The following is a 14,126-nucleotide window of genomic DNA, read 5'->3' as shown; positions in this document are numbered from 1 at the left end:
TGATGTATTGGTGTTTCGTGAAAGGTATTATTATTTTTATGAACTTTTAAATAATAAATCTGGATTTTGTTTTACGAGGTTTATCTGTGTGTTAATATTGGGGAAATATGACTTTCCATTTATGTACAGAATTTTTGTTTCGTATGTTAGCCTTTTCCCGGCGTCGTTCGAAAAATATTTCAATAATGACTTTGCCAATAATTGGGAATTTATTTTTGTTGCTATGTAGATTTTAGGTAATTAAATAAAAATGCAGTTACACGATCTCTTAATAAATATGTTTTATTAAACAAACTAGGGACTAAAATCACAGAATATTCCCAAGCTCTTCAAAAAATGTTTATTTAGGAAAAGCTAAAAATAATATTAAGTATTCAAATAATATCTGCTTTAAATTAAACTATTCGCTTTCACTGTTTTTTGATGCAGTTGACAGTTCTGACTATCTGATAGTACAAGAATGCTATACGTAGTCCTTTAAAAGTTGACAGCTGTCAACTGCACAAAACATTCGGTACTACCTTGCTACCCACGACTTCAGCTGCTTAATTTAGCCTTGAAACTTATATCATTTTTGAATATACACTCTTCTATACAAGTAATAGTTCTTATTAATAGGTAGGTACTACATATGTTCTATACTAGATATGTTCCATATTAACAAACCTTACTTCTTGTAACTTGTACATTATCGTACTTGTAGATTACTTGACCAAACTAAATTATTTACAACTTACGTACCTAAACAAGCAATAAAACCCTTATGTATTATTCTAATTACACGTATTTGAACAAACAATCACGTCTTACGATATAGTCTTAATTTATTGCACAAAACACTCATTGGAATCACAGTCAAACCCAACTTCCTAATCACTTCATCAGACAAATCACCACTTTTTACACTAAAACAACTAGTCCACCGTAGTACACTATACTACAAACCCGTCATCATCATTAATCCTTCTAACAACCGAAGTATAAATCTCATTCTCTTCCTTCAACCCTTCTTTCCCTCGATAATACGGAAACTCATTACTTGTAGCCATATAATAAATACCAGGCCGATCAAAATGAGCCTCCAAACCTAAATAATTAACAGGAGTATTGTTAAAACATTGAGCAAATCTTGCCTCTTGAACGCTATCACATTTGACAGCTATAAATTTCTTCGGATGTTCTAAGGCTTGCCACCAGTATAACATAGCTCTTATATGACTGCAAACAACCAGACAAGGTATGTAAGGAATATCACTAGGTTGAAATTCGCCTCCATTAGCGTAAATATCTATATGTCCTAAAGTTTCTGCGATGCCAAAACCATCAATGTTTGTGTGAAGGACATCGACTTTCTCAGCATCAGTTTTTGCAAATTTGTCTTCTGGGCCTAGACTTCTAAAGCAAGGTCCGGCTGGGTCTAATCCTGTTAGTCTTGAGGGTTTCTTCCCAGTGACTTGGTAGAAGTATTTAGCTGCGTAGGCGACTTCGTGAGCTCCTAGACTGGTTCCAACTAGTTCTAGATTTTCAGGATCCAGGCCTAGTTCATTTAGTCGCACTAGGAATTCGCCCATTTTTAGGCCGATGAATCTTACTAGGCGGACTGATCTGAAAGAAAGAAAAAAGAGTTATACAGCAAAATTAAGTCTAGGTCCTTACTATAATCTAATACCTATTAGCTTAAAGTAGGGATAAAACTTCATTTATATAAGTAGGTTCCCGAGCACCCATAAAAGCAGTTTTATCCCTTGAATAAAAAGAGTACTCAAAAACCGGTCATTAATCAATCAAATCATTAGACAGTACCTAATCTTTAGGTTTATAAATAGGTATATACTAGTTTCCCCAGCGGTTTCACCCGCTCTCCGTGAGAACCAATCTTTGTACACCTAGATTTAAATTAGCCTATCTTTAATAGAATTCCTTGATGAATGGGCCTAAAACTGAAAGTTTTAAATCAATCCATTGGTTCCTGATATTAGCACGTCCCAACATACAAACAAACTCTTCAGCTTTACAATAATTATTTAATAGAAAGTCTATAGAAGTGTAGATTATCAACACCTGCCTACCCTCTTTCGGATAGATCAGTGTTGTGCTCAATTCGTCAGTTTAATACGTAATAACAGGCAATAATCCCCCATCTGAGCTAACAGATCATAAGCTTAAGATGTAATAGGGATGTCCAAGCGGCGGATTATCGATGTTTTATTTTATCCGCCAACTTGGTTTGGCGGATAAAAATTTACTTTAATTGAATGGACTTTGAAATCTTGCATGCGCTAAATCGTATTGATATGATGGTTTTTATTCAGAAAATATTTTGATTACTGTAATGATAGCAACACTGGTAACTCGTCATATTGACCAAATTAAACATAACGAGTAGGTACGCAATCTTTTATTTCACGTTAATTCTTTTTTGCTGTGGATATGACGTATTAATCAGTTATCACGGATTCTCAATCTGAAAGTCTTCTTACACACATCGCATCACATTTACTAGTAATTTTACTAGTAATTAGTAATTTTGAATCTCTACTCTAAGACATTTTATTTTATCCGCAACTAAAATACTCGATATCCGCAATATCCGCACTGCCCATCACTAGTGATCGTTGAAAGCCTCAATGAGCTTGGTACCTGTTTGTTCCGACACAATGGCGGGTACTCCATGGGATGTGGCTTTACCATGAACAGACGAGCAATTTTAGTGGGAATATACCAAGTCTGAGCTTTAAATAATTTTCAATTTACACATGAAGTAAATTTTAATAAACAAACTTCTTATTTATTTTACATCACAAGAATACGTTTACATAAAAAAATGCTAGTGCAAAAAAATATCCGCCAATAAAATGCTCGATATCCGCCAATATCCGCACTGCCCATCACTAGTGATCGTTGAAAGCCTCAATGAGCGGATACCTGTTTGTTCCGACACAATGGCGGGTACTCCATGGGATGTGGCTTTACCATGAACAGACTGTGAGCAATTTTAGTGGGAATATACCAAGATTATTGGTCTGGTAGATATTAATTAAAGCTCATAATTGATAAACCGAAAATCACACTATAGAGATGAAAGTTAGTTATTGCAATAAAACTGATTGATTTGATGAAGCTTTATACGACTTCTATGTGCTTATACCTACATACAGGTTTACTTATACATAGGTTACTTTTTATCAACACAAGCCGTCGATAGAAGTTAGTTTTTGTTAGAAGTGTAATTTTTCTAGTCACGATTTCAATTGGATATATTCTTTTATTAAATAAATAGCTCTTTCTCGCGGTTTCTTTCGAGTTTCACAGAAATTCTGAAGAGAATACAAACCCGTGGAAATACATAACAATTTTAAAGAATACATCCTTATGGAAAAACGTAATAACGAATATAAGAATTTTCAAAATCATTAGATACCTACAGATATTTTCTACAAACTCAAACTGTGGAAAGTATCAGAAGCTGTCCTTATGTCACAACAATAAACAATTTCCAAAACAAACGACGACACTTATTTACCTAACAAATACCCCTATAACATATCCTACTCCATTTATTCACGAAGACCATTAGAAATATTTCCTACACCGTCAGAAAACATCATCAATATAAGGTTGAAATTCAATAAAAATGTTCCCGACAGTCGACTCGCTAACGACCTTCACCATAATCTAATGGGACCCATATATCTTGCTATTGATATTTATATCTATAGCTTTGACGAATGGCAAGGTATTTTTATAGGATTTTTATTTTTGACTTTTCAGTGACAAGCATAGTGGTCACTCTGCATTAGTGGAAAGTTCTCATCAATACGAATAATATAAGCCCAAACACGAGGTAGTTTACATATTCGATTGTCGAGTTCCCTCGACTTTCTCTCGTCTCCATCATCAGGTCAGCTCCAACTGGTGCATAGTGTTAACAGACGTACACAGCATTGTCAAGTGTTTAACCTATGCATGCCTACAATTTTCGAAAGTTACCCTCGATTTTTCAGGGATTCCATCATCAAATCCTGACCTGATGATTATGGAACCACTTGGGAGGTATACCCAATAAAACAAAAAAAAAATGCAAACTGGTGGTCCAGGCGTTTCCGAGTAATCAGTGAACATACATAAAAAAAGATCCTGACGAATTGAGAACCTCCTCCTTTTTGGAAAGTCGCTTAAAAATACTAAGTAGATAGAAATGTAATGTATTTCTATACTGCAGAAAAAGCAATAAAAATCAACAGTTTTGTTAAAAAGACTTCATCAATATAAGGTTGAAATTCAATAAAATTGTTCCCGACAGTCGACTCGCTAACGACCTTCACCATAATCTAATGGGACCCATATATCTTACTATTGATATTTATATCTACAGCTTTGACGAATGGCATGGCATTTTTACGGCATTTTTATTTTTGTCTTTTCAGTGACAAGCATAGTGGTCACTTCGCATTAGTGGAAAGTTCTCATCAATAAGAATAATATAAGCCCAAAAACGGGGTAGTTCACATATTCGATTGTCGAGTTCCCTCGACCTTCTCTGGTCTCCATCATCAGGTCAGCTCCAACGTGTTTAACCTATGCATGCCTGCAATTTACGAAAGTTACTCTCGATTTCTCAGCGATTCTATCATTAAATCCTGACCTAATGATTATGGAACCACCTGGTAGGTATACCCAATCAAACAAAAAAAGGAATTTTGAAAATTGGTCCAGGCATCTCCGAGTAATCGGTGAACATATAAAAAAAGAGAGAACCTCCTCCTTTTTGGAAAGTCGGTTAAAAATACTAAGTAGATAGATATGTAATGTATTTTATACTGCAAAAAAAGCCGATAAAAATGAACTATTTTGTTAAAAAGAAACAATCAATATAAGGTTGAAATTCAATAAAAATGTTCACGACAGTCGACTCGCTAACGACCTTCACCATAACCTAATGGGCCCCATATATCTTGCTATTGATATTTATATGTACAGCTTTGACGAATGGCATGGCATTTTTACGGGATTTTCGGGAAAGCTAATAGGAGTGTTATGGGGAAGATAGACTTTGCTGTGGAGTGAATTTGGAAGATAGGTTTAGTACAATTTATTGGGTGATGATTGTGTGTAATTTTGATACTTGGACAAATAGTCGTAGTAGTTTTTGTAATAATTAAATTACATAATTTTTTGGCGCTTATTTTCATACATAAACATTGTTAGAAAAATATAAACTTAAATAACTGTAAAAACAAAAACAAAAGATAAATTACAACAAAAACAGACTTGACTTGAATTACAACAAAATTGAGATCCGCCTCCTGTTTTTGAAGTCGGTTAAAAACTCATCCTAATCTCGATCGGCTCAAAAGGCTGGCTGTATTGCCAAGCTGGATGGCAATGCAATATTCTTTGATCGAAGTATAAGCCAGCCTTTTGGTTACCAGTGGACTCTACTCACTTAGTGCTTTCTAATATGGATTTATTTAATTAAGTAAACAATCACCTATTGAGAGTGCAAACCTAGCCAATCATAACTGTAAAATAATTTTGACCCATTTTTTCAACCATCACGAACATAGAATACATAATCTACTAGAAAGGACATTTCGATATGATCTTCAATATCTTAGCCTTTCGCAAGTTGGGCTCGATTTATAGCTCGATCTTATTTATAGCAGGACTCGAACCGGAGACCTTTGGGTCGTAAATCTGATGGATATGGACATGGAGAACAAAATGACTAGCCGAGGTGCCATAACGGAAAATCTCCTTAAAAAGTAGCGCGCCAAAATGCACGTGTTCGGAGGAATAGGAACGTTACTGTTTCCGCCCTTATACGCCTTCTTTGGACCGGATAATTTCTTGTAATACCAAAAATCGTTGACAGATGTCTCAAAGAACCAGTCTTACCAAAGGGTATTGGGTTGCCCGGGTAACTGGGTTGAGGAGGTCAGATAGGCAGTCGCATCTTGTCTGCTTGTTTGTCAAGCACTGTTACTCAGCTAAATCCGGTTAGAGTGGAAGCCGACCCCAACATAGTTGGGAAAAAGGCTCGGAGGATGATGAGATATCTCAAAGAATCCGAACACCTCGTTAGTTCACTCGAAACTGATCGTTTTGGTCATGCCCACGGTACGCATTTGACCTAGAAGAAAGCGCCTGACCTACCTGCATTATGGCATCTCCGCTATATTTCCTTACTCCGTGATATAGTTCTGCAAAATGTATGGTTGAACGGAGATAAGGAAGTTGAAGATTTGTATGAGAGATTAGTGCGTGATGGGTTCTATGTGTGTAGAAATTATCGAATTAGAATAGAACATATTTGATTATTCATGGTGTTTGAGCTAGTGAAATTAATTAGTGAACTTATTTGCCAGATAGATGATATCAAATCTGAATGTATTCATAATCCTTTGTTTTGTTAGTTTTTGTAGTTTTCCTATAGTGTGTATGGCTATAATAAAGTGTCGGTGTATGGCCCCGTAGTTCTGCCCGCGTACGGGTGGCAAAAGTTCAATAAATCAAAAATCGGCTTTCCCCAATAAATGGTCTATCTATTAACAAAATATATTTTCAAATCGGACTAGTACTTTCTGAGTTTAGTTCGTTCAACCATTGCTTTAAATACCTTTAAGCATAGATCAGTTTTTTTTTTTAAAACGACATCAAAAATCATCAAATGACCCCTCCCGCTGTGGGTTAGCAGCGGCGAGGGAGTGTCAGACTCTTACTGACTAAAAACCGTCGTGTTCCGTCGTAGGCCTTTTATGTGCCAGGGCCGCGGTATCTCTTTCGAACAACCCGCAGCACCGGCAGGATAAGCATAGATCAGACTCCATTTTCTTACACTAACTTGATCAAGCAAGACATACATATACCCAAGAGCCCTTACTACCTATGACAAGTCTGTCATCCTGCCATTGATCCACTACTAATAATTCAATCGTATTTCAATCTGCAGTATTGTTGTTTATGTACTGTAATGGGTCCGTGTTGGCGGTGCTCCTGCATCAATTAATGATCGAATAGTGCGTTATGGAGCGGGGGTTAATGATCTTGACTTGAACTTGAGATAGTAAAGACGACTTTGAGAGATCGTTTTTAGCAGTTTTATCTGAATACTAAGGAAACTAACCGTACTACAAAAACTTCCAATTACACATTTACATAAATACTAATGAAAATGTAATGCTACATGTATTTGATTTGTTCCTAAATAACGCTAATGCATTATTTAGCATTTGCGCTAATGCTATAAAACTACTAGAACGATTTGATTAATATGATTTAATAGCCAGTTCTTTCTTATTATTCTTTCGACTTTTTATCCAGGTGCATGAAGTACTTCCCAAAAGTGAGCAAAACCTCTAGAAAAAAAACGAACAACCTAATGAACTTACTATAACGCATATTTATATGCGTTTGATTTGAAAATTCGTGGTATCTGTAGACATTTGGATATTTTGGATAGAATTATATTTGTAGGAAACGGGTAATAAAGGTTTGAAAGAATCTTATACTTATCTATTGTTTATACTTACTTCGGATAAATATAAGTGAGGAATGTCATAGTCTCAGACAGGAACACGTTGTATCCTCGCTTGGAGTACGAGGTGCCGATGGCCTGGGAGAAGGGGAACGATGAACTGTCCCAGAAGCCGACAGCATATAGCACTGTCTTCTTGTTCTTTAAATCTGGAAAGAAGAAAATCTTAATTTATTTAGTAAGAGCTTGTGGTAAAGGAACAGCCGAAAGGGTCGATCAGTCTTAAGTAAGTAACACCTGGTGTGGTCGGTTCGTGCATAAGTGATCATGATGAGTTTCTAAGTGTTGTGGAGGACACTTCAAATAAGTGTGTTCTGGCTGTTATTTGAACACTTTTGTTAGTCGTTACGGTTAGTCAGAAGCCAGAAAGTTTGACAACCAGTATTACCAAGGGTTGGGGAGTTCCGATGGGCAGTCGCTCCATGTTAAACATTGGTACTTATCTGCCCAACATGGTTGGGAAAAGGCTAGACAGATGATGACCAAGGCTAGGATAATGTTAATTTGCCGTAATATGAAATAAAAGCTGGCAAAACCAACAAGCAGAACTAGTATCCTACTTATATTATAAATGTGAAAGTTTGTGAGAATGTATGGATGTATGTTTGTTATTCAATCACACAAAAACGGCTGAACCAATTTGATTGAAATTTGGTATGTCGATAGGTGATACCCTGGATTAACACATAGGCTAGGCTTTTTATCAACACACCACGCGGGCGAAGCCGCTGGCGGAAGCTAGTTATCTATAAACCAAATAGGGTCCTTGTCATCACACAAGACACGTAATAAAACTCGCCCAATTTCCCAAAACGCTTTCACTCGACAATTTTAGTTCAAAAATATTGTAAAATATGTTCCCTCATAAATAAGACCACATGTGAAGTTTATGTGTTTCATACATTTACGAGCGAAGAACTGGCTGTAAATGTTTCTGGATTTTTCCAATAACATCTTAGGTAGACTGTAAAAGATGCTGTAGCTGTGTGGATGATTTAGGTCCTAAACTTATATGGTGGGTGCTATTTTAATAAACTGATTCTCAAAATATTCTTTTAAAATTTCAAAGAATTTTTTAACATTTTTAGCACTTCGTATTATACTAATACTAGCTTCCGCCAGCGGCTTCACCCGCTTGGTGTGTTCATAAAAAGTAGCCTATGTGTTAATCCAAGGTATCACCTGTCTATCATACCAAATTTAAACCAAATCGGTCCAACCTTTTTTGCGTGAAAGATAAACAAACATACCTCTATACATTCTCACAAACTTTCACAATTGTAATATTAGTAGGAAGTAGGATTATAAATGCAGAAGTAAAGCTTGCTCACAAAAATAGCTGGACGGTTTTGGAAAAAAGACACAGAGATAGCTAGAAGGTAAATACAACAGGCAGGTAGCTACTTTTTAGCCTAGCATTAGAAGTAATTCCCCTTTGAATTCGGGTAAAACATCATACACTAGCCATATATGTATGAAAGAACGCATAATTCTGCCCAAATTCCTTAGCATTACTAACCAAAAAAAGGCCGCAAAAATCCTCCCATTCACGAAAAACCTTCAATAGATCCTGAAGTTAGGAAAGTATCATGTTATTACAGGAACCTCTGAAAAAGCCTGCCTGTAAAGCCTGCTAACAATTTGGAAACTTGCATCGCGTCATGAATAATATATGAGTAAGCTCACTTGTCGATCACGTAAACATGACTATTCAATTTATTCGGAATTTTTGTTCAGTAAAACGTGAGGTAAACGATCTAAGTTTTTTTGAAGATATTTTTTGTAGTTGAATGATGATAGATCTAGTTTTTGGAATTCAATTTTGTTAAGATTTAAAAACTAGAGCGAGAAGCCGAAAATCGATTTCAGCGGCGTGCACTTGAAGAGGCCAGTGTCCAGCAGTGGACTGCGATAGCCTGATGATGATGATGAAGATTTAAAAACGGGACTGAATTTATGGACAACTTGTGGTTTCCCCGTGATTTTATCCGCGTCCCGTGGGAACTATTGTCTGTATACCGGGATAAAATAATTGTCTATATTACTCGGGAATAGTGTAGCTTTCCAACAGTGAAATAAATTTTCAAATCGGTTCAGTAGTTTCGGATCATTGAGTGTAAAAAGAGTTTTATGAAAAATTTAAAATTCTTTTTAAAAATGTTTAAAAAATATTTCCTTTTATAAGAAAGAAAAGACTTACTAACTAGCTACAGCTTTACCAACTACAGCCTAATTTCAAAACAATTTCCTCTCTTCTATCTATCTTTGGCTATCTTTTTTCACGCAATCAAGTCGGACTGTCTCCGGTGTCAGTCTTAGGAAGACTAATAGATCAGGCATTAGCCGTGGCCGAGGGTAGAGTGTTTGTCAAAAAGATAAATAGCCTATTATTTTGCCATCGTTTTCCTTTACGCTGTAGATAGAGGCTTATTAAGTAGGTAGGTGAAAATGTGGAAGAAATGTGTAAGATTTCATATCTGTTTCTAGTATTCTAGATTATAAAATTATCGTAGTAATTCTGGTAAATTATTACAGTTGGCTTGTCCTATTTTGAACATTCATTCGGCTGTCATTGAACATGCTTTTCAGTCGTTAGGGGTAGTCAGAAGCCAGTAAGTCTGACACCAGTCTAACTGGGTTGAGGCGGTCAGATAGTGCAGTCGCTCCTTGTAAAGCACTGGTAAGTACTCAGCTGCATCCAGTTAGATCCAGTAAGAAGTTGACCATAGCATAGTTTGGAAAAGGCCAGTGAGACTCGCAATTTTCTGCAATTAAATCTACTATGGTATAACTATGATAATCTTCATAGTGTATAAACTCCTATAATTATAAAGTGTCATCATATCAAGAGATAAGACAACTATTATAATATTATAATGTAGGTAGTAAATTACTTAAACGATTAAGCATTTATGGTTATTAGAACCATAAAATCATTTTTTTATAAAATAGATGTCAAGATGTGAATAAAATTATTTTACTCGTAACTGTATTAACCGAGTTAAAGTCACTTGATAATAAATTCATCGATAAGTGGTTGACCCGATTCGTGATGGTTGGCTATCAGTATATGTAATATTGAAGGCAAATGTGAATCAATGTAAACTTTACGTAGTATACGAGGATTATATTAAATGAGCTGAATCTGCATATAGAAACATTAATTTATAAAACGACCAAAAAATTACGTTATTTGTATGGGAAAAAGATTTTGTTATATGTTTCAATATTTGTTTGCTTTTGCGGCAACAATATGCATCAGTGAAAATTCCAACTGCCTAACTCTCAGGGTATCAAGGATTATAGTCTGGTGATAAGCGGACGGACAAAGGGACAGCGAAGTCATATTAACATGATCCACTTTTCAATAAAACTAACTATTCTACTTCATTATCATAATCTCACCGATACTCTTATCCTTAGCGACCACCTTATGGGCAGTTTCCACGGGTACCGTCCTCCTGATGACCTTCCCAGTGCTGGACAGGCGGTGCATCGTGACCTGCAGCTGACTCATCATGCGAGGGCTGATGCTCGCGTTCTTGGTCACTCCTGGACCTGGGGAGAAGAAATAAGATCAATTATTTAGTTTTATTGAATAATTTATGTACACAGTAACACATACAGAACACAGACAAGAAGAAAAATAGAACAAATATTACACAAGGCTGCTTATTTCATAAGAAGTCTCCTCCAGCAGGCCCGTTGTTATTGGATTGACAAAGGACACGGAGTAATTGGTTTAAAATATTAATTGATGACTCTTTGAAATCCTATTTTAAAGTAACAGTATGTGACTTAGGAGAGAGAGGATAGGTAACTATGTTAAGGTCGGCTTCCAGTATAACTGGATGACGCTGAAAACCAGTCTTTTACATGGAGTCGAGTCCTCCTCAATCTATGTAGTTATCTGGTCAACCCGAAAACCCTCGGTAACACAATTTTGTCAAACTTCTTGGATCTGTCTACCCATAGATAATGACTACAAAAGATGTTCAAATGACAGTCACGACCCACTAATTAAGCGTGTCTTCCCAAACATTCACATACTACAAAAGGAAAAAAAAACACTTCAGTACCTAATATATTAATTAAAAATAGTTACAAAAAGTCAAGTCTAGACACTAGTCTATAAAATTACTAAGGTAAAACTCGACCTTTGATAACCAAGAAATGTAGAAAAACTTCAACAAGTAATAACAATTAGTATTAGCCTTTTAAATCATAGAATATACTGTAGTTTTTCCTTACTATTGTTCTATAGTTTTTACATGACTACAAATTATATGGTTTGTGTTAGTAGTTTTATAACTATTTTATGGTGTGTGAAATCCTTATAACTCTATAACGTAAAGAGTTTATTAGTTACTCTTTCGCGGTAAAACTGCTAACCCGATTAGGTATTATTTTTATTAGATATACAATGTGTCCCGGGGATAAGTGACCGCCCGAAATTTTTTGAATATTTGTACAAAATTAAGGATAATTTCCTTTATATTTGGGACTTACCGCCTTTGGTTTTTTTTTAATGATTTTTAGTAAATACTGTGACGTGCTGCAGTTTTTTTAAGATATTTCCTAAGTTTTACATCTTTTAAATTCTTTTTTTTATTGACTAGCCGACATCATAGTTTATCAATTAAAATTATCAAACATAACAAAATGTAATAAAACATTTATTAGAAAAAAGAAAATAAAAATTCAAAGAAAATAACGCCTTTTTTTCAGTTTTTTCAAAATAAGTCCAATAAATGCCCCCTTAATATCACTTTCTTTTAATTTATTAATAAACTACATGATATTTCCTACAATAGTTCACAGCAATGTTTGCTGCTATTTCAAACAAATGCAAAAATACAGTCAGTTGAAATTTGAAAAAAAAGAGCAAAGCCTGTTATTAACAGGCCTGACAATAAAATTTTTTTAATGATTTTTTTCAAAAATATAAATGAAATTATCCTTAATTTTGTACAAATATTCAAAAAATTTCGGGCGGTCACTTATCCCCGGGACACATTGTATAAGAACAGGTGGTATGTGTTTGGTGCAGAAACAGATGGATATAGGCTACCTTTGATCCGGAAATATGTGAATGTAAAAAAAAATATTTTCTTAATCTATACATAAACTAGCCGTTTTCCCAAGTTCCCACGGGACGACAGTTAGTAGGTAAGCTTGCTTATCTCATGAGCTACTGGTTCGATAAAAAAATATATCGAAGTTTTAGATAGACCATTTATCGTGAAGGTATTTTCTATCTATCGACTATTACCTATTAACTATTATCTTTGAAAAGTAATAAAGATGAATAATAATACCCTATTATTATGTAGCTATTAATCTAATAGACATTACAATATGACGTTATTAGTAATAAGCGGTTAATGTGATTAATTGCCCGGTAAATCTGTGCGTTATTACGCGGATTGTCTGCTTATTATGAATAGCAACTACATACCGACTTATAATATTAATAGACGTGTAGTAATAAATTATTATAACTTAATAATAACGTTTAACGCGTTTTAATATTAGGTACCGACTTTTTAAAACCAGTTTTATCAAAAATCTATTACAGCGGTGTCTAATCATATTATATTTTTATCAAAGATCATATTTTGAGCCTTTTATTTCGATCCAAAAATTATTTCGATTCGAAAAGTAGCCTAAATTTTATTCTAATATATAGTCATAATACTGCCAAGTTTCATCAAAATCCATCCCGTAAATTTTGCGTGAAAGAGGAATAAACATCTAACTTCTATACATACAAACTTTCGCCCATATTATTACACTAGGATATCAATCAAACTACACTTCAACGCTACATCATCACAAACAAGCCGGAGATTACGAGAATATCTTAAGGCTCATTAAGTAATTAATACGTCAAGATCACGACCGTGGTACACTATATACGCGGACTAGACAGAAGTACCAGTTTGTCATGTCTTTGGAAAAACACTACTGTCATTAACGACAATTGACGATCTCTTTGGTGCAATGGTCATCATGCCGGACTGTCGAAGTGTGGGTCCCGGGATCGATTCCCGGTACGGTCAACATTTGTGTGATGAGCGTGCTTGTTAGCTATGGTCTGGGTGTTGTTATAAATTTAGTAGTTTATCAGTTGTCAGCACCCATAAGACAAGCTAATAAATAGCTTAATTACTATGGGCAGTCGACCGTGTGTGAAGATGTTGCGGTAGGTATTTATATTTTTATTTTCATAACATTCTCTTCATAGCTATATCCGATTATCACCATATTCCGATTATAATAGATATTGATGCGCTTTTACAAATAAGTTAAAGGTGTTACCAGAGCTGTTTCTTGCGGTGTCTCTCGCGTTCTGACGGCATTGCTTTCCGTATCTGTGCAAAATTCTGTTTCTATGTTACTTGGAAAGAATGTAGCTTCCCAATAGTGAAAGGATTTTCAAGTCGGTTCAGTAGTTTCAGGGCTTTAGCATAAAAAAAATCTTCTTATTATAATACATATTATAGTTATCGACACGAATCTTGAGCTCTGACCTTCACCTGAAGTAATTTATTGGGTCCCTTTTGTGGTAAGAAGTGAGGCGCGGGAG

General features: G+C 35.2%; 1 protein-coding gene across 2 annotated transcripts in view; it reads right to left on the bottom strand.

The window, feature by feature from the left end:
* Positions 1–305: 305 nt before the first annotated feature.
* Positions 306–14,126, bottom strand: part of LOC110377420 (phospholipase A1-like) — a 41,421-nt gene continuing 27,600 nt past the window's right edge. The window contains exons 3-5 of one of the 2 annotated variants that reach the window (XM_064041493.1): positions 10,943–11,095; positions 7,533–7,686; positions 306–1,605 (exon numbers count right to left, since the gene is read on the bottom strand). In XM_064041493.1, coding sequence (XP_063897563.1) covers positions 933–1,605; positions 7,533–7,686; positions 10,943–11,095 — 980 coding nt within the window. In that variant the 3' untranslated portion in view covers positions 306–932. The remainder of the gene's footprint in view (positions 1,606–7,532; positions 7,687–10,942; positions 11,096–14,126) is intronic. The other variant, XM_064041494.1, reaches the window with a different exon arrangement.

Source organism: Helicoverpa armigera, chromosome 25 (assembly GCF_030705265.1).
Source record: "Helicoverpa armigera isolate CAAS_96S chromosome 25, ASM3070526v1, whole genome shotgun sequence".
Taxonomy (NCBI): Eukaryota; Metazoa; Arthropoda; class Insecta; order Lepidoptera; family Noctuidae; genus Helicoverpa; species Helicoverpa armigera.
The sequence above is the reverse complement of the archived record's forward strand: the minus strand, read 5'-3'. Positions and strand labels throughout refer to the sequence as shown.